At 43.5% G+C, this 26,676-nt stretch overlaps 2 protein-coding genes across 2 annotated transcripts in view; one reads left to right on the top strand and one right to left on the bottom strand.

Moving 5' to 3' along the window:
- Positions 1-26,676, bottom strand: part of ctnna1 (catenin (cadherin-associated protein), alpha 1) — a 55,067-nt gene that overhangs the window by 19,565 nt on the left and 8,826 nt on the right. Inside the window, exons 6-13 of the mRNA XM_076162728.1 lie at positions 26,210-26,479; positions 23,479-23,682; positions 8,407-8,487; positions 8,092-8,244; positions 5,004-5,096; positions 4,382-4,538; positions 3,499-3,699; positions 2,989-3,140 (exon numbers count right to left, since the gene is read on the bottom strand). Coding sequence (XP_076018843.1) covers positions 2,989-3,140; positions 3,499-3,699; positions 4,382-4,538; positions 5,004-5,096; positions 8,092-8,244; positions 8,407-8,487; positions 23,479-23,682; positions 26,210-26,479 — 1,311 coding nt within the window. The remainder of the gene's footprint in view (positions 1-2,988; positions 3,141-3,498; positions 3,700-4,381; positions 4,539-5,003; positions 5,097-8,091; positions 8,245-8,406; positions 8,488-23,478; positions 23,683-26,209; positions 26,480-26,676) is intronic.
- On the top strand, positions 12,470-14,181 carry lrrtm2 (leucine rich repeat transmembrane neuronal 2). The gene is made up of 2 exons (XM_076162838.1): positions 12,470-13,591; positions 13,658-14,181. Exons 1-2 carry the CDS (start codon positions 12,512-12,514, stop codon positions 14,087-14,089), a joined length of 1,512 nt encoding a protein of 503 aa, XP_076018953.1. The 5' UTR covers positions 12,470-12,511; the 3' UTR covers positions 14,090-14,181.

Here is a 26,676-nt window from a genome sequence, read left to right as displayed (position 1 = left end):
AAATTAAAGTATGAGCTGGTATGGAACATATTGGAAGAAAAATGCTTCAGAGAGCCATCTGTCAGTGCTATCTGCACAAAGGAGGGAGAGGCACGAGTGCTGCTCTCCCAGTGTGTTCCTGCTACTTCATCTTCGATCCTTAACCCCTTTGCGGCTCTGAAAGCAAACTAAGCCATGAGCAACCATTTTCCATAAATACAGGATTCACATGCAACAGAGCCTCTATGTTAACAGATCTGGCTTCAGGCAAGTAAATGGGGTGACTGCCAGGAGAATGTATCTGCTGGTGATTTGGGCAAGAGGAAACTGTTGTAAACATAAAAAGGTGTATTATGATGCCTGTGCTGCTACTTCTGCTTATCCAACTGTCTGAATGCCTCCAAACTGTGATGGATTTGGAGGCCTCGTATCTAAAAATAGCTGGAGGATTCTGAACAACCTTATGCTTCTTTATGGAATGCAGGAATTCTTTTGTTCTCAAGGGAAAGGGGGGGAATGGCTTTGGATACAAAGCTGTAGAGGCACATAGGCATCTCTTTCAATCCAGACAATGCTGTGCAGCGGGGCAGAGACATCACCTGCTGCGGCCTGCGCAACAGATAGCCTGTGAATGTGGGAGCCTTGAACGCAGGCACACAACAGAAAATGATCAATGATGAAAAATGAAAGTAAACGACAACGACAGCCTGAAGTACTATATCATTTGGAGGAGGCGTTTTTGTTAAAATACAATACTTTGCTTACAGCAACATTTTGCAACTTTGAAAATATTCAGCACATATCCACTACTGCATTACATCATACATATAGGGGGATGTCCAAGAAATAACAAAATGTGAATATTGTCACTGGAACCAAACATAAACCTGCGATAATGCTGCACTGCTGCAGGATGACACGGCTACTATCACTTCTGGTCTACTTTCGTCTGTTTGTAGTTTGTCTGCTTTAGTTATGTAAACTCCAATACTGATATTCTTCCTGTGACTTCTGCTTGCAGCCCCCGAGTTTCTTTTTAAGGAAAATCACCCTGGGCCATGAGGCACTGTAAGAATCTTGAGGTAGTGACAGCTGCCCCCTGTATGTGGCTGCCAGCAGCTCCCTGACTCTCAGGCACTTTGATGTGTTGGAGCCATATTCTCAGATGTCATTGTACGTTGGAGTGTTCTGTCTGCCTGTCAAGCATCCAGTGGACGTCCAACATAGGGTGCCTGGGCACCACTTACAGAGGTTAAAGACTTATCTATCGTAAGTAACCCCAACTAGACACTATTCTGAGGAAGGAGTAACCCACTGTGGACGTGCCCTGTGGGGACGTTGTTCCAAAAAGCTTTTAGCTCAGCTCATTTGCATGATTTCATAATCCTTTGTGCTCAGAGCTGGACATGCCTGCTTTGACATGGAAGTGAAGGACAGTTCCTGCAAGCTGAATTCAATAAAAAAAAAAAGACATTTGGTCTTGACGTCATTGCATTCTAATATCATGACAAAGTAAGCTTACAGATACGGCCGTGCAGATGCTGCAGGAAATCCAATAGATACATGGCTAAGCATTATTACTGTTTAATCACTTCAGAAGCTGTGGTATTCATTACACACACCTGATCCTGAAGCCCTTGCTAAGCCCTGCAAGCTTCAAGTTTTTTCAGATAATGCATCAGATGGATTTAAGCTTCAGCCTCAATCTGCTGTTCTCATTGTCACAGCAAAACTATGATGGATTTATTAGGACTATTAATTAAGTACACACACACACACACAAACACACACAGGTACTGTTCAGCCCGGCCCACAGGCCTTGTGTTAACGACTTAATCAATCTGGATAACAAGAGTGGAGCTGGGGCAGAGGGGAAATTGAATGTACTTCTCTGACTCACAGTCCAACTAAAGAATGCTAATTACAACCTCCGTCTTAAATCAATTGCTTATTATAATGCAAATACTGCATAATGGCCCTTCTCTCATTTGGTGTTTGTCCTCGTCTGAGGAGCATTATTAATGGGAGCCCAAGTACAATTTGGGAGCACCACTGTCAATGTGCAGCGTGCCGTCAAGACTAATGGCTTCTATTCAATAGATCAAATTGGTGGAAATAATGAAAGATGGCAAAATACACTCAACCAGCACACTGAAACACTAAGCAGTTAAAACATAATTAGGTAATCAGGAAAGAAAAAGAAGTGGTTCAGCTTATTTCTTAATATACAAGAAATCACATTTGGGGGGGTTTGCAATTAATTAAGACTTCTAGTTACTAGGAACTATCCATTTCTCTTTACAGCTGGAATGTTTTTGTTGCACGCTCATGTCAGTCAATTACGCAACGCTTCAATGGCACCTAACTACCATCTGTCTCAGTTATAGTTCTACTCAAGCAGAGCCCATTAACCCACAGACAACCGAGGCTGTTGTTGAGCTATATTGCACGTCTGGTCAATTAGGTCGGCTCTTGCCTTAGACAAGTTAATCATTGGGTTTCATGTGCGGCACGCTAAGCCCAGTATCTCCTATACTTTCAAAAATAACATATGGTGCAGAAATGGCCACATATTATTAGCTTATTATATTATTAGCTTGACGTGATAGAAGAAGAGAGAAGAATCGACACCTCTGATGGGATATCTCACGTTAATACCAGATAAAATGAATGGTAGTGCCGTGTTGAGGGAAGATAGCGTCTTATGCACGACATGGCTAAGTAATAATTAGTTGATGTGACGACAGCTAAGGTAAGCTGAAGGCAAAGTGAGATGAAAGAGTGTTAATAACCTGTCTGTCAGTTTGGTCAGTCCTAGCTGGAGGTAGTGGAGTGTACAACACACTGCCCAGATTAATACAGAAGAAGAAAATAAGATATGCTTCTACTCAAGATAGAAATATTATGTAATCATGTTTCTAACTCCTTGGAGGGTACAGATGCAGTCCTATGTTGCACAGATGGGAAAGAAAGAAGAGAGAGAGCCCAGTAACAGCAGCAGCAGCTTACCCTGATCATCAGGACAGCCTTGCGAATGTCACGAATGCCATCATACACCAGACGGGACGCATCAATGAACTCGTTCTCATCCACGGGTAGTGTGGGGTTTGCACTCAAAGCTTCCACTGCAGACTCCACTTGCTCGGTGAACCGCGGCATGACTGAAGGATGGGAAGGAGAAGGACAGAGGGGAAGAAAAAAAACAATGACTATTCACTCTAGAACACAACGAGTTCAGGTACTAAACTAAAGGTAAAATAAGCACAACAGAGACACTAAACACTGTTTACTAAACACACCGTACATACATATCCTGGAAATGTGCAGACTAAAGACCCAAAGAGATTTCTCTGAGTCTTGCATCAGTCAAAACAACTCAACCCAGGATTGAACTGAATTGAAAACGTATGTCAGCATCAAAAACCAGGACCTTAGGCAATGTAGCAAGTTGCTGTTGATGTGTGAAGGGACTTTAATGTACAGTGTCACGTCAGCAAACATGACTAGCTCCAAACGTACCTGTGTTAGTAAGAAGCTTGGTGGCCTCCAAGACTTTCTCTGTGTACACCCCAGGTTCGTAGTTGTCCATTTCTGAAGTGACCACATGGACCACCCTGGCTGCGCGGCCTCGGATCGCCCCGGCAGTGCGGTCCAATCCATCAACATCTTTCTCTTGAAGGGCGATGACACACTTGTTCACGTCTTCTAGGATGTGGTTCTCTGGGGACATGAAACAATGATGCGGTTTTTGAAATATTTACAACTTCCAGTGTCCATGTTTGTTCTCAACTTAGTGAATGAATACTAAACTGTTTACACCTTTTGTTTTGACCTTAAAACTCTAGAAATAAGGTGAGACATGTCTGAAGCATTAGAATGAAAACATCAGTTATAGGGAAAGATGTCTTATTCTTCCCTGTGTGTTTGCATTATCCTGAACATTAGAAGGCCACTGGAAAGGGTAGAAGAGAGAAGGCCAAAGAAAAATTCTCAGATGGCTTATTAATGGAGAGCCTGTAAAATGCTAATGCCCGCTGTGTAAACTGCAGTCTGTCCTTGGCTGGAGGTGAGAAGAGTCACTCTGCGTAATGCTTAATGAGAACTCTTTACGGGTACGCCTGACTAACCATTTGTGTACTTTAACACACGTGACAGGATGTCAATTCCAGACCTAGTTCTGCTGATGCTTCAGTACTTTGCTCTTTGGAGCCAAATCAGTCTTTGCATGTATAACTCATCAGAAAATCAGTTTCACAGCAATGCTTTGTCTGCTTGTAGCGATGGTCTAATGCTGTCAATACAGTGTCCATTTTGTCATTACATATGCTGACATATTCAACAGAATAACACACTCATTCTCACACACGTGCGTGGCTCTGATATGCAAGTGAATGCCACTCACCGGACACACAGAGGAAGTCATCGATGGAAGTTATGTCATCAACAGCGTCGGTGAGAACGCGGACCTGCTTCTCCCACTGCTCCTTGAACAAATCCATATTGTCCTGGGCCACCTTACTGTTGGGCTTGGCGGCTAGGGCCAACGCCGCATTAATCACCTGTAATTGCCCAATTACAGCCATTAAAGCCCCATTACAGAAAAGCCCTCAGCCACACTATTAGAATAGGTTGATTGCACGAAGCCCCCCGCTGATGTCAATTCATTTTAGGGAGTCAATACGGTGATGAATGTTGTGGAAACAAAGGAAATAAAAACAACATCTGAGGAATTTTTGAAACAAAAGCATCTTTGGATATTTAAGCCAACAATGAGTGGGAGTCATTAAATTTTCAATACATTTTATACAACCTTTTGGTCTCTATGCATAAAATCTTTGAATCAACATCTCAAAACAAATATTACAACTTTAATCTAAGGTCATCTTGTTTTGATTCCAGACCATAAATAGGAGATTTAACTGGAGGCATGTTGAGTAGAAACCTTAATTAACTTTACAGCAGTGTAATTATTAGTAATAGCGCTCATTGAGGTGGGAGACGGACGGGGCGAGACAACCACATACCTGGGGGCAGAGGGCTTCCAACTGGGAGGCTGCCATGCGAACCAGCTTCACACCCTCCTCATTGTTGGAGATGGAGCACGCCAGGTTGGCCACCTAGACGACAAACGCAAACACATCTATTACGCAACAACCTGGGACAACAAAGCTTGGTTTGTACAAAAAGAGAGACATGCAGATACACCTTTGATGAGTTCAGTCATTAAGCCCAATTAAGAGATTCTCTATCAGAAACAGAGACGTTTGGCAATACTGCCAGTCCATGTGGATCATAAAATCAACGCCGGAAGTTAATTTATAAACCTCTAAGAATCAAACTATGGCACACAGGGAGTTAACCGGAGTAGCGGCCAAGACAAATGTTGAGTATAAGTAAGAGTTTTGCATATGTTAGTAGTCACAGCTGGACTTCATTCTATGTGAACTGAGTAAAATCTAACATCACATAGAAGAATTTATGAAAACAAAAAAAACCCTGCAAAATGAGACAAGCTCCATTTCCCTGTAAATGTTGAGTTATACTGAGAACTAATTGGAGCACTGGTGGTGAATGCATCACTGGCTTGGAAGAGCGGCAGAGTGAATTAGTGTCTTGCTGATTTTCTCCAACTCTCCTCCCTCCTCAATCATAGGAGAAGCTCTGTAACTCTACCATGGTAACCCCGGTGCACTATTCTAGGAAGTTCTGATGACAGCAACTTTTTTGAAGTGCGATAAAACGTTTAGAAACACTAACATCAAGATATCCTTCATCATTCAAACACACGCTGGGACGACAGCAATTCATATTCCGTTAACAGAGGAGGAGGAAGAGTGAGGTTATATTAAGAGTCACTGACACGCTCTCGCTTTTAATTCGCGATCGACATCGTTCCTTCTCATAACCGATGAGAAAATTAACAATTCAGACACAAGTGGGTTAAGCAAGGTTTCATACTAATGAGAGGCTCTTTCTCCAGCTATAAAAGAGGTCTGGGAGACAGAAGCTTCATTTGTGCATTTTCACAGCAAGGGATCCAAACACCTTGGATCCTTTGGAACATTGTTTGCAATGGTGACTTACATCAACATTAAAGGCTTTTTCCCATTAAATACTTATCCCTGTCTAGCATTCTTATATTACTACTTAATCCATTTACAAGAATTGCAAATCTCAACAATGCTGTAAGGATTCTGTCACCATGCAACCACAGTGGAAATTTCATTAGTATCCCACACACACACACAAAAAATGTCATTTAACTTTATAAATAGCAGATTTCAAAAGAAGAGATGTGTGGATGTAGGGTAGTGGAAGTGTTTAAATGGGCCTACAAATGAATGTGGGTCAGTCATAATGTAGCTTTCAGAAAAACGTGTGTAAGCTAATGGACCATTTGCCTCAGGGTAGCCTCTGCTCGCAAAAACTCATGATGCCATGCAAGCCGTGCATGAGATTCAGAGGTGGTGCTGAGCCTGCTGCTCTTAATGCAAGAGGAAACCTGGCATTATGCACAGAGTCTGGTAACAGCTGCAAACCGCATCGACCAGGAAAGCTACTGGACTACAGAATGGAGGTAACGGCATTGCCGATTGCCACAGATGTAAACGAATGACTTACAGCACGGCTCAGTGTTCACTCTGTGCACGGAGCATCGGCGGGGAAATGTCAAGCAGTTTCATTGTCAGGCGACAGATAGGAATCCTACAGTGATTTACCTACTGCCCAGCTGACTGTGCTTTGTTCTGTACTGCAGATTACAAATGGGCTTCTGTGCCGCACGCAACAGTGACACTATTTTGGAGGGTAGGATGGATGACTGGTCATAACCCGGTGGAGGCATCTCTGCTTCTTGGTCTGTTATGTTACAACTCTCTGTGGCTCCTGGGGACTTTAACCTGTGCTTGAAGTCTTAATACATCATGCACATTCATTTTCCATTGCCCGCTTTCATCCCACAAGCCACAAAATATGCATATCTTACTGAATCAATCCAATGTCAGTGGTAAATCTCTCGTTTTTTTCGTGTCATCGGGATAAACAAGACATTAGTTTTCTTCCAAAGGGATGAATTTAAAATGGATTCATGTCATCTGATGAGAACATTAAGCTAGGTCTCTCCCTGTGGTATCCCTCGGCAAAAATCTCTGCGTCATCCTGAGCTCCGTGGAACCTTTGAGAACATGGCCTGGAGGCAACAACACTATTTAGTCCCCCAGCTCTTAAGGCGACGCACTTCTCTGCTAACAACTAGGCCTCCTAGAATTGGGGGAAAATGTTAAGCCATCCGAGACAAAACATTGCCACTTCATGTATGTTTTGAGTGAAATAACTTAACTCCTCCTAACTAATAGCCCCGGCTCATTGAGTAGCAGAGATTTTTCTTTTTCTCTTCAAATAGCTGATGTCATTTATGCGAGTGGAAGCAGGACCAGAAGATTTTAGATCGTTTCCCCCCCTATGGCGACTGTAGTGCAAAAGGAAATGACACAGCTATCAGACTGTCGTGCACAGAGCTTAAGGGGAAACAACTTTTTACTTAAGGTCGCTGAGGCTCAATGACAGAAATTCTCAATTTACCAACCTTACAATTTACTACAACTATGTGAATCATTTTTTGAATTGTGGTTAATATTTTACAGAACATACAGAGGAGTATGCAAAAGAGCCATATTAAACATGTATATGTCTCACCATGCTCAGAGGTATGAACTTGTCAGTAGTGCAGCAAGCTGTTGTGATAATGACAGCGTTTTCCCAGAGGCAGCACTTAACCTTGAGTTGTAGCTGCTTCACTCCTTTGGTCAGGCTTCAAAATCTGATTTGTTGCTGTGACCGTACATACCAATGTTGGGTTTGTCTGCTCTCTACAGCCTTAAAGCATCACATCAGAATCAGCATGGGGAGTGTGTGTGTGTGTGTGTGTGTGTGTACAGAAAATCATCTCAATTGGCTTTGTTTCCATTAAAAAAGCAATGTAGTTCAGTATCACAGGACCGTTTCTGAGAATGTTCAGAATAAACAAAGTAATGGGAAAGCAGATTTTCAATGCTTCCCTGTTTTTGGGCCACATCAGGTTTTGCAGGTAAAATGTTAAAATTGCTAGATTACCTCGATCAGCTTGTTGGCATGTTCGCGGAACACCTGTGCGTACTCCTTCACCTCCTTCTCATTTCCATTCTTGGCAGCTTCGATCAGGACCAGGAGGGGAACGTTGGTCTCCAGGAAGGAGTCGGAGACGTGGTCCATTACAGCTTTGCGCAGCTGTAGAGTAAGATATGGAAAGACTATCACATATATATATATATATACATCTGTGTACAGAAAGCTTGTTGACCTGGCCAAACAGCACAGTCATCCTCCAAGTGAAGGGTGGATGGCAGCCAAGGAAGTAAGACAGCTCGATAACCAAGACGTGAAACAAACCTGTCTGCGCAGGTCTCGGGTCTTCTTCGTCATCCGGTCAATGGCTGTGTTGAGGGCATCGCTCCTGTCCTTTCTGCCCGCCTGGAACATGAACATGAGAGAAATTATTTATTATTTTAATGAATCTAAATGTCTGCATCTATTTATCCATCACTTATTGAACACATAAACACAGAGAAGCTTAGCACCAGAGGAAGCAATACACAGATTGACAAAACAAAGCAGATAGACTTTGTAGTTCAACATAAACACTGCAGCTCCAACAACAATAGTACTAATTACAACAGTAACAGTAATGGATCACAATGGACGAGGATGTTTACATTCTCAAACTAACTGCATGAATACTGAAGACTGCAAACAAACCAAGAATCCAGAAACAAATCACAGAGCACCAATTACGTAAAGTAACACTGAAAACATTAATATTCCACTCTTTCCCCCGCAGGTCCCATTTCTATCACTTCAGTGAAAAATTTGGGTTGGATACAAGGATACAATTTACTACACATGGCTAACTGTATGATTTATGTACAATGGAGCTCCAGCATCAACCAGCCAGGCGACAGCTCGCGCCCAAACGCCTGATTCCTGCTCGTTCCCTCACATTCTGCCAACTACTCGAAAAATCTAAAACTTTCAAAACAAAGGAAAGAGAGAGGGAGGTCTGAAAGTGAGAGGGGAGAGTAGGCTACACACAGGAATAATGGAATATGAGTCAAATCAGAAGTGCAAGAAAAGGAAACACTGAGGTGTGGGGGGAGAGAGGTGTGGATGTGTGCTTCTTCTCCCCCTTACAACGGTCAAATGAAGCATGTAAGGCAGTGCCGCTGGTCCCCATCCCCCAACGCCCTTTGCCCATCAGGGGGTTGTGTTCATAGTTAGGAGCCGGGAAGCTCCAAAGACATAATCCCCAGTGATTCCATTTTGCTGGGTGGGTGCAGTGCTGAGGTAGGACTTCAGTCTGCTCTTCCCTCACTCTCATTTCATTCATGCATTGCCTATATTTCATTTCCAGGCCAGAGGGTTCTGAAGCGCTTCTTCAGGTGCTTATTATGGAAGCAGTTCCTCTGCAGCATCTTTTATGATATTCAAGTGAGTCTCCGGCTACCCATCTCCTTCAGGACAGATTTAGGAACAGTACTTTTTTTAACACAACCCTTGACTGTATGGGGGAAATGATGAGAAGTACGCTCCAAGTGTCTTATGATTACAAACTCCTATGGATTGTACGACTTCAAATAATGGATTCCAACATGTAGAACTCCTCCCTGTTTCTTTGACATTAGCCTGGGTCAGATCAGAGACATATCCACGCCCCTGGGGAGTTTCCTTTTTGCCACTGTGTTCCACCGTCACATTCTACAGCCACGTCCCAGTGGGAGATGGGAGTCCATCACAATAAATCTGGAGAATGACAGCGGCATACCAGTCAATTGACTTGGAAAGTCACCGCCAGATGCACATTATGTGTTAAGACCCTATAATCATGTAATAAAACCTAATTAAGAGGAACGTATGGTATTACTTATAGCATTTTGTGTCAGGCACAATATCAGGGCAACTCAATGGAATATTAATTCCAATTAAGAAATCTAACACAACAATTAAACCACACTTAAGTGAGTATTTGATGCAACTCAGCTCTATTCTGTATTTGCTCCTGCCAGTGCCTACAGTGCGGCTTCATTCTGTGCTTTGATGATAGAATTTCTCCTTAACGGGTTCCAGGAGAGTTCATCTCAATAATTCAAATATAACATTAGAGTAATCAATGCGGTACATAATATGGCAGGAAAGGGAGTAGTGGGCTACAAAAACTAGAAATCATATTTAAGTAAAGGGGCTCAAGTAGTAGAGGAGGATGGCAGGGGGTTTGGGGCTAAAGCCATTCATTTCTTATGCTTCATACAGTCTTTGCTACATCTGTTTAGTTGCTTCAAGCTGCTTTAATTATCCTCAAACCCCCAAACATAAAACTATCAAGGAGATGACTTCATTCTCATTCATTGAAATACACATTCAATTTTTTGTGTAGCATTCCTTAAAGTAATGAATCATTCCAACCACAGCAGCAGCTAGAGGGAATTAAAATGCTTTGGTTACTTTTATCCTCTTCTTCACCACATCAAACAAATATTAAGACTTCTGTTACGTGTACAAAGATAAGTCTCACTTAAATTTGTAGCAGCTGGCCATACATCACATGCCAGTGCTCAAAAATTAAAGCGCAGCACTCAGCATTTGTAAATTATAAATAAAAGCCAGACACCATCTCTGTGCTGTTCTGCATGGTGGCTGCTTTACTTCCTTTGCTTCCCCGCTGCTGTAAGCCACAGCTAAACACTGCCCCCGTTTAGCTTCACAGCCACGTGGAACTATGTATAGTTTGTCATTTTATTTTGTTCCTGTGCTTAATATACATATACATTCAGCGTATAGAGGAGCAACAGTGAGGCCAGGCTGAGATTTACGGCTACGGTTAATTTCAACAGCAAGCTGCCGCAACACGCACAAGATATCAATATTCTGATGGTGACGAGCCAGTGGGAGGAAAGGGGGGATGCAAGAGGGAGGAGGAGGAAGACTGAGGCGCACAAGCAATGTGTACAAGGCAGAGAGCAAGCGACTGAGCAAGAGAGGGAGAGTGTGTTTGTGTGCGCGCGTGTGTGTGTGTGGGGGAGAGAAACAGCGAGAGAGAGAGAAACAGTAGTGATGATCGACGCCAGGCTGCCACCACTCTGTAGCAGTGAGTGGCTGCAACAAAAAGCACAGAATAACATCCCCGGCTCTGCGCTCTGCTTTTTTCTCTCTCCCTGCGTCTCGGGCAGCAGACGAGGGCTCCGCTCGCCGCTCTGCAGAGGCTATGCTGAGACCGAGCCGGCGTCGGAGGCAGGATCGGCGGTCGACATCAACAAGTTAGGGCAGAAGACCCCGACCATGAAAGAGGAACACTTGATCTTCAATTAAGCAACTAAGCTGACATCATTGCAGTGAAAGGGAAACAAAGGGTAAAAAAAGAAAAGAGGAGGGAGGGGGAGTCTTTTCGTCGGAGGCGCTCTGGATGCAACTGATGCAACTTAAAATATACATAAATTCCGAGGATTCATGGGAGGAAGAAAAAGACCCAACTCTTTCCTTTAATCCTGGATTCTAATGGACTTAAAGAAAACTACACGGAATAAACGTCTCATGTCATGGCATTTTATATTTTGTTTGAAGTGGGTGGGCTCAGAAATGCTTTATTTTCAAAGACCTTGATTCCTTTTGTGTTTCCTCAAAAGGGTTTTTTCCCTTTGGATTTTTCTTCCATCTGGTTGCTCTACAAGTCTGCGGAAAAGGACAGTTGAATGCAGCCTCCGATGTGCACAAAAGAATGGGTAAGTTAGCCCCTTTATTTGGCAGGTCTGGACATGAATAGGGAATAAGAGTAAGAGCGCAGGGAGCTGATGACTAAAAGCTATTCAGTCATACAGCCTATTTACTGCAATTGTCCTCCGATTTTCTGTCTTGGCTGACGCCGAAGTTAGGGATTAATGGAACAACAAGATGCCCAGCATATGTCATTTTGTGTAACCATTAAGAACTGTCACTGTTCCGTATCAAATCAATTAAAAACAGATCTATATGTATATATTTAAAAGGATTTACTAGATCGAGGCAGTCGGTCTGCTCCGACATGAAAACCATGTCAGGAATGTGCAGAAATCTCCTCAGCATACTGAATTACGGCGCATCAAATGTGTGCAAAATAAGATAAACAAATGGCAGCAGTGTATCTATCGCCTATGTCCAGCTCATGTATGTATTTAATCATATTAGATCTGTATGTAAATGACCTCTCCATTCCACCCCACATCAAAACACGGTCATATAAAGTGATCAAGTTGTCCATGTAAATCCGAGAGGGTGCTTTATGTAGGACAGAACAGAAACGTGCACAAAAAGCACGAACTGTCACCGTACATTAGGAATATGAGCTCTGCGGGGATTAGCTTTCCCGCCCCAAAGTTCATTTACTTATCTTTGAACCCACCCAGGTTTCCATTCAAGGTGGCCATTGGTGGGACCTGCACCAGCGGCTCTGTGTCTGTGTGTGATCAGCATGCTGCTGTTGTGCCTGCTGCCTCCTGCGTCGTGCACAACCTGTCCTCAAAAATGCCGCTGTGAGGACCTGCAGTTCTACTGCGACACCCAGGGGCTTGAAGCACCCCCAGATGGTGTGGACAAGGGCGCCCTCGGACTGTCCCTACGCCACAACGCCATCACTGAACTCAGCCCTGACCAATTCTATGGCTTCAGCCACCTCACCTGGCTCCATCTAGACCACAACCAGATCACTACAGTACAAGAGGATGCCTTCCAGGGGCTCTACAAGCTAAAGGACCTCAATCTGAGCTCTAATCGCATCACCAAGTTGCCCAACACAACCTTCATCCACCTCATTAACCTCCAGATACTGGACCTGTCCTTCAATCAGATGACTGCATTGGAACCAGAACTATTCCATGGACTGAGGAAGCTCCAAATACTCCATCTGCGTTCCAATTCACTTCGCACCACACCTGTTCGAGCCTTCTGGGACTGCCGCAGCCTGGAATATCTGGGCTTGAGCAACAACCGCCTCCGGAGTCTAGCCCGGAATGGCTTTGCTGGGCTCATTAAGCTTAGAGAGCTCCACTTGGAACACAATCAGCTGACCAAGATCAACTTGGCCCATTTCCCTCGCCTTGTTGCCCTGCAGTTTCTCTATCTGCAATGGAATAAGATCAGTAACCTAACCTGTGGAATGGAGTGGACCTGGACCACGCTGGAGAAGCTGGACCTCACAGGGAACGAGATCCGTGTCCTGACATCCGACGTGTTTCAAACGCTGCCAAACTTAAAGGTTCTGCTGCTGGATAACAACAAATTAAGCAGCCTGGATCCCCAAGTCATGGATATGTGGCAGTCTCTGGGTACCGTTGGGCTGTCTAGCAACATTTGGGAATGTACCAAAAGGATCTGCTCTCTGGCCACTTGGCTGAGCAGCTTTAAGGGAAGGTGGGAACACTCCATTCTCTGCCACAGCCCTGAATACGCCCAAGGGGAGGAGATACTAGATGCTGTTTATGGATTCCAGCTTTGCCAGAATTTTTCGGCGCCGGTTGTTCAGACAATCAGCACGACCACAGACACTACTACAGTTGTGGAGATCACAAGCTCCTTGTTTGGAATTATGCAGCAGACCCCCACACAGGACTATGCAGAGGATTATGGGAGCTTTACGACAGCCACCACCACAAAAACCACAACACAAACGTCACACACTGCTCCGGCAACAACCACCACAGTGGAAGAGGCGGCGGTGACAGATGACTTTTCTGAAATGGACAACACTGTTCTCACCCACAGGGTTATCATTGGAACTATGGCCCTTCTATTTTCATTCTTTTTCATCATTTTCGTTGTGTATATCTCACGGAGGTGTTGCCCTCCGACCCTGCGCCGGATACGCCACTGTTCAGCTATCCAGAACCGCAGACAGATGAGGACCCAGCAGCGGCAACCTATGGCAGACCTAGCTACACAGGTACCTTATAATGAGTATGAACCCAGCCATGAAGAAGGGGCGCTTGTGATCATCAATGGCTACGGGCAGTGCAAGTGTCAGCAACTGCCTTACAAAGAGTGTGAAGTATGAACCCTTATTTATTTCTAGAGTATGGTTTGCCATTTAACCATTTTCAGATGATACAGGGTTTGCTTTTTTGATTTTTTTCCAGTTTGTGTAAAAAGCCTAATTTCTACACGTGAGCTTTGAGAACATGTGTGAGTTTGTTGAATGCTGCGATGACCAAGGTTGGACATGTGACAGTTTTAGGGGCGATGTAGAGATAGTCACAAATTTATTTTTCTATGAATGCAATGTTGTTCATATCAGGCAGGGGCAATCATTTTAAACGAGAAAAATTGTAAACGGTGAGATTTGTCTCGACATTGTCTATATTCTGCAGCACAGAAGATAGTTAGCGAAAAGGCCCTCTGCGAAAGGAACACGTTAAATAGATTAAACACACACATTTAAACAGATTTGATTTACAAAAGAATGTTTTTGTTTCCTTTTAAAATATAACTAAGTGTTTGTATTCACGTTTATAAGATGCACCACAAGCACTGAAGGCCACTCACACACACAACCACTTGGGGCAAATGAATTGGATTCATTGTTTTTTGAGTTGCTTTATTTTGTAGCCTTCACAGGTCACTGGGGTACTGCAAACTATTCAAGTTACAGTTCAAAATCTGAATTCTAAGTGTAAAAGTAAATGTAAAATTGTTGGCTAGCTAAAAAAAAATAAAGAAAACCTCTTAAGAGAAGAATCTTGAAGTTATTTTCAGCAAACACCCATTAGGTTGTTTTTACACGTTTAAAGTAGCTCGGCCTATTGACGTCATTTCAAGAAAATCCTTGGTATTTCCCATTCAAACCATTTCTTTGAGATATTTGCCCCCAAAAAAGTTGATATCTATTTCTGTGAGGCAATTTGATGGGTGGACTAATGGAATGGCAACTTTATGGCATTCTTAAACAGAGGTTGGCTCATAATTGCAACGCTGGCCTGTTTTGCAGCCGTGTCTGAAGTTTGGAACATTTAAGCATCTAAGCTTGCTGCCAGAGAGACCACAGCAAATAAAAGATCAGCTTAAGGGAAACACTGAGCATTTCTCATCTATGGTGAATGTCCACTGCATCACTCTGCTTCTCCTCCCCTTGGACATGAAGAGCAGACTTAGATTAGACCTACAAATGTGCACATTCATCCCTGTCCCAGATCTCTTGTGAAAGAAAAGCATAATATGCACATCATGTCTTCAGCTCCCAAACGCCATACACACTGTGATCATGAGACTTCAGACAACACAACCTAGAAAATAACGTGCTGATTTTCAAACTGTCATACCAGGGGTCAACACACACAAACAAACACACACACACATTAGCTCACGTGATCTGTAATGGTGGTAAATGGAAGGTTACTCTACATCTAAAATGCCAGATAGGACAGAGTTATATTCTGAAAAGAATGCCTTTCCCAGACGCCCAGTGGAGGTTCAGGCTCTTTACTGCTAAGATACTAATCAGGCCCGACAGGCTCAAGATTGGACCAATTAAGGCAGGGCAAAAAGAATCTAATATTCTGTCACCCACACCAGTGATCTACCAACATTTAGCTTGTTCACCCACTCAAAAACAGCTATGATAGAAAGTTGCTCCATGTGAGAAAAGAACATTAGCGAATCCTTATATTTAAACACTTCCTATAGGTAATGAGTTTACATTTGTCCATTTAAAATGGGTGCAGGGTCAATATTAAATATTATAATTCTACAGCAACAGTCACAAGTGCTTAAATTGCTGTGAATACCCTGAAAGTAAATGCAGATCCAGAGATAAGCAAACAGCCTGGGTCAGGACACATTTGTATGCAGCAGAGAGAGGATGTGCATTAGCATCAGACTAAAGCTGCTGCCGCAGCTCCGCACTTCTTTGTGTAGTTTGGTGGGGGCAGGGTGAAAGAAAGAGGCATTGAGAGGAACTGATGGGACGGCGGCAAGGGGTAATGATAGGGTAATGTCTTAGGTTATCTAAGCCAATGAGATTCTTCCTGACCAAGTAATGAGAGAGAAAGAATGGAATGATTAACACTGACAGACGACACCTTGGGCTTGAAAGAAAAAGAAACAAACATGACATGACATTAACCACATCACTGAAGCAATGTTGCCACAACTCCATATGTAAGCTATACAGTGTAATTGAAGTAAATGTTTTTTTAATTTTGACAAAGTCTGAAATGGGGGTTACAGGACATTTCTTAACACGCAGCATTTTGAGTTTCCAGAATATATGAGCTGTACATTGTGAGCAATTGGAACGTTTTTACTGGCTGGTGCCCCCTAGAGGTCACTCGATGTACCGTCACACCAGAGCTCATGTGAGACACCAGAATTTGGCCTTTAACTTTCAAGTTAAACCCTGTGTATCCCAGTACACACTCACAGGATGGAGACAACAACTCAGAAAGTGTCTGTCAATCAAAACTCATGACAATTCACATTAGAATTCACTTTTTTGAAAAGTCATCACCGAGAATACTGACTTACAAAGCCAAGTAGCTCCACTTTGTTTCAAATTTTGCTTTCTTATAGCTTCGCACTGTTTTTGCTATTGCCCTTTTAATCTGTCTTGCATGCTCCAAAGTCAAAATTGAGTTGAATATATCTTAATGTCATTCAGCCATCATTGTGAAGAGATCTCATTTTTGATAACCGCAACAACGGGGATGTATGTGGATTCCCTACCAAGCTCTCTTGTCAACCGTTGACATGTCTCTGTTTAAGAGTAGGGTTGTACTAAAGTGACTGAAAATCCACACAGTTTGTAGAAATATGCATCCCTTTGCACTCTGGCTCTTTGTAAACTGTTTTTGATTTCCTCTTGTCATACTCTACGCCCTGGTCCCCACCCTGCCTACAAATAAAAAAAAAAAAAAAAAGAAGTGATCCAACACCCTCTCTCTTCCCTAACCTCTTTGTGCTAAATGAATGCTTTTCTCTTCCCCCCTTTTCCTTTTGTATTGTAATATGTACAATTTCCTATCTGTATAGTGGATAAGATGTGCCAAACTTGGAAAAAAAATACATTTTCCCCTCAAAACATATATTTTTAAATAAAACCGTTACAATGGATGAAGTGTTTGCTAAGTGATGGATGCTCACCTCTTGTTTGGACCGCTCAAATAAGACCGACGCCTTTGATCGTCTCAGCTCATACAGTTTGGTTCAAATCTGTAAATTTTAACTAATAAATCCTTTAGCAGACAAAATGGAACCTGACCTCGAATTATGTTGATATGCAACAGATGAAAGTATGAAATACACCATTTATTTATTTTTTTTTAAATCAAAGCATCAGAGGAAGAGGCATTAGTTCCGTTCATATGCACCCTCACATTATTCTGCTCAAGATGCAATGGGATTAACAGTATTCTTAATTCATTATCCACGAGATTGTTTCCCCAATTAATTTGCAGCTTGCTCCATTTTAGAATATTTGAAATGTGTCATAAAAAAGTGATTGGCAGACTGATAACTTCATGATCTCAGAATGCCTTCCTCGCCAGCGGCAAGCTCACTGATCACCGTGTTTGTGTTTGTCATTCTGATGCATTCTGACGCTTGGCAAGCAGGCATGAGAAGCACAATTTAAGAGACAAAGTGAGAAATCATAGAACGGTTTTAGGACGAGCCTGATGAGAATGTTAAGATTCAAAACTCTTGATAGACGTGCAATTGAGGTGTCGCTGGGTCTGCTCTGTAAGTGAATCACTATAAAGGTGTGCCATTTAATAAAGGGGGTCCTTCGTTTGCCCATTTCCTGGTGGTGGGGCGGCAGGTTCAGACATTTCAATAGAAATGGGTTAAGCTCATAAATATGAACCACGGTAAATTCTTCCATCTTAGCGTATTTTGCGGTGGGTGAATGAAAGGGATGTAAGTGAGATGCTTCAATGGCTAATCTTCTTATGCAGTGAATGAAACCAGTTATTAGCTATTCTGACTGATGCCACAGACGGGATCAATCTGAAGGGAAATGGCTGGATTACATCTCTGTTGCGTGTTCGTCACTCTGATGTGGTTTGACAGTGTTGTCCTGGTCTTCACTGCCTGTAGTACAGTTTCTGTTTCTTAGTATTTCTGTAAAAGTGTACCAGCACCTTGTGTTTGATGATCTGGGAGTACGGGAGAAAAAGAATAACCAAGACCACACCTATGAGTCAACATATTACATGTATGATGTCAAAGCTGCAGTATCTTAGTCAAACTGAACACGTGACATTTTGTTCTTTAAAATTTGACTTTGGTAAAATGTGATTGATCCGTGTGGCTGAGATTCCTTTCGCTTTTCACATTCCTATTCCCTTTCTGCTTATTGATTCCATTTCTTTTGTCAATTCTGGTTCCAATTACTGTTACATCATCTCAGCATTGAATACGAAAACTATGTTAAAGAAAGAAACTTCATTTCAAGTACCTGCCACAAAAAGTAATTTGTCAAATGAGACAGTATTTGTGATTCTTTTTAGTAAAAAAAGCAAAATAATAAATGAAAATGTTCTCTCTCACCAAGCATAAATGGAATGTTGTCTGGTTTCCAGTTGTTTCTCACCCCTGAGCATTCTGACTTATACAGTGCTGTAGCAAACACTTATCCTATCACGTTAGACCACCAGTTTGCTGGCACAAAATTATTTTGGGCCTCTAATTACATTTTGTTGCATCATTGCTGGATTCAGTGAAGCTTGGTCTCATTTGTAGCACGAGCTCTGTCATATTATAAACTTCACAACATGCAGACAGAGATAGAAGCTCAGAAAGTCTAAACCTCACCCATCCGTTGGCAGAAACGACCAAATTAAGCGCTGAAGCATGATAGGTTTAAAAATTCTATTTAGCTGTATTGCAGAAGAAACCTTTTTAACCAACACAACAGACGAAATGTCACGACAAACCCCAGATGGCGCAGACGGATTGATTGACAGCAACTGTGCTTCTTTCTATAATTACAAACAACTGTTTTACTGTGGATTACTCTGCGACAGAGGCACACAGAGGAGGACACTTGCCCACAAGGTAAGGACACAGCCAGGGAACAGAATAATGTCTTCTAAAACGGAGGAAAGCATTAACATTTAGGTAAAGTCAGTCCAAGTGCCAGAGACAGTAAATGTCCCTACAGGTTTCAGTAATGGGATCAGCTGATACATTGATATTAAATCAACGGTTGTTGTCAGCCATAAAAGGCCTGATTGGACCACGACTACAATCCTAAAAGACACAAACAGATAGAGGATGCATCATCTATAGTTGTCTAATGCTCAGATGGAAGGTTTACAGAGGGTGAGCAGCATTAGACACCAACTTGTGGAGGTCAGTCAGTGGTCGTCCCTTCTTAGTATATGAGAAGTGAGTGACTGTGTAGGAGCTGAATACAGTTTGGAGTTGAGCTGTTCTACTTGTCACCACAGTGTTACTAAGCAGCTAGTAATGGAGCCTGGTTCAATATAGTGCATCAGCTCAGAAACACTGCCTACTGCCCACTGCCCTCCTCCGTGTGTGTGTAGGTATGATGTTCTCTTCCATCACGGTGCATATTCGGAGTGACTGCCACGGCACACGTCATCCCAGCTCCTTCTTGCTGTTATAACACAAGAGCGTGTGTGTGAGGACGGCGATACACTGTCGGCTTGTGCTGCAACAGCTGGATGCTGCTTTCTCAGATGGTGCCACGCTATAATTTAACTGGAGTTTGATTTCAACAGGCCATCACAATATGTGGAGCAGGAAGTCTGTCTCAGTCTGCTTTAAGGGTTCGGACGGTTCCTCTTTACATATGGAGACAGTGTGTGGAACATCTTTGTTAATTAAGTAAAACACAAAATCATATAAAAGAAACCCTCAAAATATATCTTTAATACGAACAAAATTATTCTCTAAATTATATAAATACAGAATGAAAGCCATCTGAGACTTTGGGTGGTGCTTACTCATTGTACATAAGGAACAATGTGCTCTGCTCCTTCCACTGGCTGTAACACATTAAGCTGAAAGGATCCTTTATCTCTTACAGCATTACCAAATAAACATCATTAACCATCTTGGGTTTTCCTGACAAAGCAATTCATTATCCTTACTGCTCAAGATGAGCTCAACAATAAATGTGCTTTCTTGTTTATTGTAGCTACTCCTCTTCCATGACACACACACACACACACACACACACACACACACACACACACACACACACACACACACACACACACACACACACACACACACACACACACACACACACACACACACACACACACACACACACACACACACACACACACACACACACACACACACACACACACACACACACACACACACACACACACAGTAAGGCCAAATCAATTAACCATCAAGTGTTCTCCTTAGAGAGCACTATTTTAATGGAGGCAAACTACTCTGTATGACAACAACCGGATTAGAAATATTCTAAGTATTTGTGTCTCAACCGTACGATCTGTCCAAGTAGAGAAATGAGGGCAGGGGGAGCACTCGTGGTCAATCTGGCTCCTAACTTACATTTCTGCCTCTCCTGGAAGTCAAGCAATGTGTAATAAAGAAAACACATCACACTCCTGCAGTTAACACCAATTTGTGCCACTGCATACTTACAGAACAGTGAGGGGCCGTGACTGTATTGTTCAGATGAAGACTTAAAAGTTAAAAATAGCCCTCATTCAGCTTCTGTGGGACACATCTGAGATGTTGTCAGGCCTCCTTGAAAGAATGCAAAAATACTGAGGCGTAACGCCGCCCAAACAGGCCGTGAAAGACGCCTCCCTGACAACAGATGGCTCCGTACTTGAGTGGGGGAAATAAATCAGGATTGAATACGTTTACATTTTCATACACAGGAAATGAGGATAACTCACGCCTCCATAAATATCCAGCAGATTGTTCTAAAATGACTTGTCAAGTGTGGATTGCTTTGTAATAGAGATTTCAAAAGCAGCGGTACTCCTTTCAATGTAACGGTACCTGTAACTCCGCTGTGTAAGGTCGTATTAACGTGGCTCAGTTAGGCTGTCAAACGGCCATTCGAGAACTTTGGGTCGCCCACATGGAGAGCCCAAAGCAGCGTGGTAGTGCCGACCCTGGCTAAGGTTTGAGTTGTAAATAAAAGCCTTACGAGGCTCCAAGGGGAGATCTTTGCTCTGGGGGCACACGAGCAAAAGGAGTTCAAACAACTGCAGCTATAATATTTTCAGCCACCGTGTTGTCGGAATTCTTATACAGGCGGTGGCAGGGAAGAGCTCCATTTCAAAAGGCACAGCGTGATATAAGAGATATAAGAGGGGGATCAAATGAATGCCTTATTATAACTACACACACATGCCCCACACGCTATGAGAGAAAACAATCACAGACACGCCGCAATTAAATATTAATCTGAAAGAATCCACATGTATTGACCTGCAAAGAGCCTATATGGTATTCACAATTAAACACTGGTGCATTACAATGAGCAGAAAGTAGCTCATAAAGGCAGCAAAGTTCACTCCCACTGGCTCGTACCTCCGGGCTTCAATCTATTATCATTCATCCACATGGAAAATCCAGGGCAGTGTGCAGCCTGTTCTGTTGTTGTGGAAAGTGGGGTGTGTGTGTGTGTGTGTGTGTGTGTGTGTGTGGGGGGGGGGGGGGGGGCATCTGATCTACCTGCCAGCAGAGCCCATCAAAAAGCCTCGACTTCAACAGCAAGAGATCAAGGGCCAGGTCTGCCTGGAAACGCTGCCTGACAGCCCGTTACTGACAGAACAGTATTTTATGGGGGCTGTAAATATACGAAAAGCCTTGGGGACACTAAATCTTTTCCCTGTTACATTGTGTGGGGTGTAATTTGTTTTAATTATGCATTTAGATGAGATTACAACTAGATAAATTGAACTGCTTTCACGCTGGTCATGCATTAGATCCGGCGCCATTGAGCCTTCTTCCATTTCTTCCAAAACCACAGTGGGAAGTAAACATGTCTAAAAATCCATTTTGAATTGTTCGCTGACATTTGCTCGTTACCACCCCGGCTGTGGACCGGTGCCATTCTCTCATCGGCTGGACATTACATTGTAATCTGGCGTCTCCACAGAGCTGTTTTAGGTTTCAGCCAATCGCCACATCTGATCTCTGTTACCCTGTAAATCTACATTTTCGAGACATTAGCGCTACGAGGGCGGCGTGAAGGAGCTCAGTGAAGCGGCAAATGTTCTAAAGCGATCCAGAGTTTCTGTATTAATGGAGATCCGATCCTAACGAGTCGACGTTTGATACATTTTTGTGTTACTGGGAAATGAAAATGTGTCCTTTAAATTCTAATCACAAGGCATCAAGTGCTGCTAAGTAAATGTCCCCATCTGTACCCAAACAAACATTGGAGACTCTTCCACGCATTGTGCTTCCATGCTGCTTAATTGACGATTAGTTTGCAGCATTAGCATTCTAAGGATATTCATGCCTCCCACGGAACGATGAAGGTACTTAGAGGTCAAAATCTGTACCATCCCACCCTGCCTGGATCACACACACACACACACACACACACACACACACACACAACACAGCCGCGGGACCACGGGTAACACAAATAAATTGCACACACTGTGCAGTTTATGTCTTACAGTCCAAAAGCCTGCAAGAGCAGCAAAAAAGCTGATCAGGTTTGAGCACACAGATGCAAAGAAATAAGGCATTACCGCTGCAATAAAATGTCCCTGGCTGACTGACTCACATTGCAGGTCTGCTGTTGAATTAGGAGAGGGGGAAGGCTGGTTAAATACAGATGTACCCACACAGAGGAAGAAAGGAGCTGAATAATGAATGGGGTGAAAGGGGGAAAGTGTGGAAGATATGCAAAACAGCAGGGCAGAAAGATGAACGCCTGGAAAAAAAAAAAGTACACGCCTGAGAGTGCGACAGTGCCAAGTTTCAGCTCTCCTCCCTGAATGCCACAGAAACACGCCGTACTGAGAGGATCCCCTCAGGACGTTTGCAGCAGCTACAATCCAACTTGTCAATAGCGGAAAGTCACAAAATCAAAAATGACGCATTCATTTTCACAATCCAGAATCTCTGACAAATAACGAGCCCATCCTGATTTCTCATACCAGTACCACCATATACAACATGAGTCCAAAATAAACCCCATGAGAAGAGAAATGTGTCTCGTTATCTTGAGGCCATGTATGCAGATTCCTCTAAAGAGAGTAAACCTGACACATTGCCTTTTGTCTTATCCGGGTCCAAGGACCTCCTGCATACGCAACTCATTCCTGTTTACCTCTCCAATGAAGGGGAAAGGCCAAACACAAACAAAAAAGCATTTCTTTCTCTAATGAATCCAAACCCCGGTAGGAAAGGCAGTGTGCATGTGCAGGGTAGAGGGAGATGTGAGGGGGAGAGGAAAGGTAAGACACTCACATTGCCCATGTACTCGGAGAGAAGGTCCTGCAGAGCCTGGCGCACAGAGTTGCACTCGGCCACGATGCGCTCCCTGCGGTCGTCGCGTGTGCACGAGGAGTCGGCCATCAGGGCAGCGCCGCTGATGATGCTCTCAAGGCGCTCCTCCAGGGACGGACGGAAGCGCTCCTCGCTGAAGGCCAGGGGGTCCACGATGATTTGTTTCTGTAAACAAATGGGTCAGAGGGGAAATTACACACGAGGAAAAATGTTAAAAAGCCATCATGCATCTCCGATCTCTCCCTCTACAAGCCTGGAGGGAAAGATGTCTGGCAGGAAAGGGGAGCGTTGATTTGACAGATTCTGACAGACCAGCTGGGGAACCTAAAGGCAAGAGTTTGACTGTTGTCAGCACAGCCAGACAGATAGTAACTTGATCTACGGGGTTTCATGGTGTCCGCATCTTCCAACGTGATTGAAAGGTTTTGACAAAAGGCCTGTGAAAAGATGAGCTGCTTCCTGCTCTAATTAATGATATGATGAGCAGAGGATTAAATGGTTTTGTGGGCGACTTCAGTCAGCAGAGCCTCATTTCGGCTCTGCAACTAAATGGGACGCTGACATTACAGATAAGTCACCAACAGTACTTCAGCTTTTAAATCTGCATTACTAAATATGATTAGGTAATTCATAAGTAAGTAAAAACCCAAGACAAAACTGATAAATGATAAACTGTTGTGAAGACGAATAGATCTTTGAAATAAACATTCAGTGCAGCTAAAAGGAAAAATCAAATCACCAAATGCAATCAAACCATCCTCACTTGGCACAGCAATGGGCTGTCAAGGATTGAAAGAATAAATGCCAAGAGTCAAAAACAGAATGCAGCTGTTTCATGGCTTCACTGTGGACATTTAGGCCAGTTGTGAGCCTTTGAATCTTTTCTTTTAAAAAGGGGATTAGACTTGGCACCTTTGCTACCTTTCATTTCAGTAACATTAGCCCTGTATTTGGGTGCAAAGCAAAGAAGTCTCTTTTCATGTGAAAAATGAGAAGGAGCGCTTCAACGTCTGATTTCACAGGAGCGAGCCTGCTGTGAGGGAACTAGTTGATATTCTGGAGAGGCACTGCAGAGGGTAAGGTATCACCATCGCACTCGCAGTGGCAAAAGTAAGAAAGCCAACTTCCCGCGTGACAGAAGAACTCCCGCTAACGCCGATGCCCGACTGTCACAAAAATGTAAAAGAATTCAGCCATTAGGAGAGCTGCTTTATTAGGCAGCCCACCCTCTATCACAGCCCCCCTCCGTTCCATCTCATCTGACCTCCTCTGCTTGCGTGTCATATCACCATGGCAACAGCTACACTAGAGAGACAAGGATGAGGAAACAGAGGGAGAGAGACAGAGAGGAGGGGGAGAAGGAGTGACTCATTTGCTAATTTTGCCTTGCACTTGAAATTGGGAATCTGAAAGGAGACGATGTGGAAAACGTCTCCCCCTTTCAGCGTGGCCACGAGCATGGGTGCAACATGTGAGATACGCTATGTTGCTGTGTTTTTCATGTATTCATCAAGTGTGCCATGTGTGTGGATGATAAGTGCTCGCTTGTGTGTGTAATTGATTAAATTACATCTAGGACCGATTCTCTCACCTTGAGCAGGCAGCAAATAATAAATCCCTGAAAGCCAAAATGTGTTTTGATACCAAGAGTCGACCACTCTAAAAGGTTGGAGTGTGTTATGGTCTCTGTGTCCTTCTACAGCGGCTCACATCACGTCGGTTTTTATACGCGGGAGGTCATAGTTCTGTCGTGTCGCCCTCTGAAATATCACAACCTCGTAGACGAATGACCTCCGACAATACGATCCCTGGCTTCTCGGCGGCGGGCAGTATTTGATTTGTCATAGCGTCGCCGTTAAATACAATGTATACAAAAATGGCGTGACTAATTGCTCACATAGGTAAACACTGTCAGTGCAGCAGCAGCAGCACATCCAGTTACATACTGGCACTTGCAGCGCGATCAATAAAACAAGATAAATGATGCCGCCGGCCACAGAAAGGACAGTGTGATATTTTGCGCTTCCACAGAACCTCGCCGGGACAAAATCCTGAGTGCGGTTGGATTTCCTGAGAGGCAGGGTTTCAGCAAGTCTCAAGTAAATTAAAGAGTTGCCTTAAAACCCTGATGGGAGCCAGAGGCAGAGCTTTAATGATCTCGGTACTTATCACCACAGGCCGCATTAAGATGATTAGCCGAATACTTTATCCGGCTGATTTGCTTACGTTGTTTTATGTCAATATTGTGATGTGTAGTATCAGTGTACACTTCCTATACATTTCCAGGTGATTTGGTTGTTGAGGGGGGGACAATGTTGGCAAAACACATCTCAGCTGGAGGTTTCGTTTCATCCCAGTTAGTCACGGTGTCGGTCACAACGCTAGGTTACTCTCGCAATACATTGGCAAGAATTAGACGCGGCTTTCTCATCAACTCAGGTTAACGAGAGACGGTGTTGCTTTGTAGACGACTCCTTTTGTGTTTGAAGAAGATACTCATAATCAGCTGGTGTCAAATAAAGGATTCTTTCTTTCTTTCTTTCTAAGGCCCTGGAACAGAGATGTACCATTTCACAAACAAAGATGTCAGGTTCATGCAGCGGTGATTGAAGTTTGTTTGTCACCGACGTGGCACATGTCTGGAACAAATGAAAAAGATCAAAGGCTTTTGCACCCCACTCGTTTGACTTACATCGAAATTATTGAGAGCATAGGCGAGCTCTCCTCCCCCCGGTTGCTGATTGAGAGCCGAGTCTTCGGTGGCGGTGGCCTGGGCGGCGTTGGAGATGCCCGACACCGCGTGCTGCAGCTGCTTGTAGATCAGGTCACGGTTGGCCTTGTAAGCCGCCACGTCGGGGTGCTGCAGGCAGGCACGGGACGCCGTGTACAGCATGGGGATGTTCCTCTGCAGGACCCCGCGGGCAGCAGCCATCTGATCTTTGTGGTGGACATCCTTCAACTCCTAACATTGACCAGGGACAGAAGAGAAGAGGGGTTGAGAAAGAGGAAGATATACAAAACACATCAAAGTGAAAGGTAGAGGCCTTTGTGGAGGTTGGGTGTTAATGTAGGTTCTAAATGAAACACATCTGCCGTGCCCTTATGGAGACACTAAATGTGACAGTTTGTTCAGGTTGACCCAGATTTATTTCTGTCTCC

The sequence above is a fragment of the Genypterus blacodes genome, unplaced genomic scaffold (assembly GCF_046128005.1).
Source record: "Genypterus blacodes isolate CSIRO-AG114 ecotype Tasmania unplaced genomic scaffold, CSIRO-AGI_Gbla_v1 ptg000128l_1, whole genome shotgun sequence".
Lineage (NCBI taxonomy): Eukaryota > Metazoa > Chordata > Actinopteri > Ophidiiformes > Ophidiidae > Genypterus > Genypterus blacodes.
The sequence above is the reverse complement of the archived record's forward strand: the minus strand, read 5'-3'. Positions and strand labels throughout refer to the sequence as shown.

What these genes read in the sequence shown, in the direction of transcription:
- lrrtm2 (XM_076162838.1), top strand. Translation starts at nt 12,512, where the DNA reads ATGCTGCTGTTGTGCCTGCTGCCTCCTGCGTCGTGCACAACCTGTCCT. An exon ending in CGACCACAGACACTACTACA is followed by an intron (nt 13,592 to 13,657) that starts GTTGTGGAGATC and finishes GACTATGCAGAG; the next exon opens with GATTATGGGAGCTTTACGAC.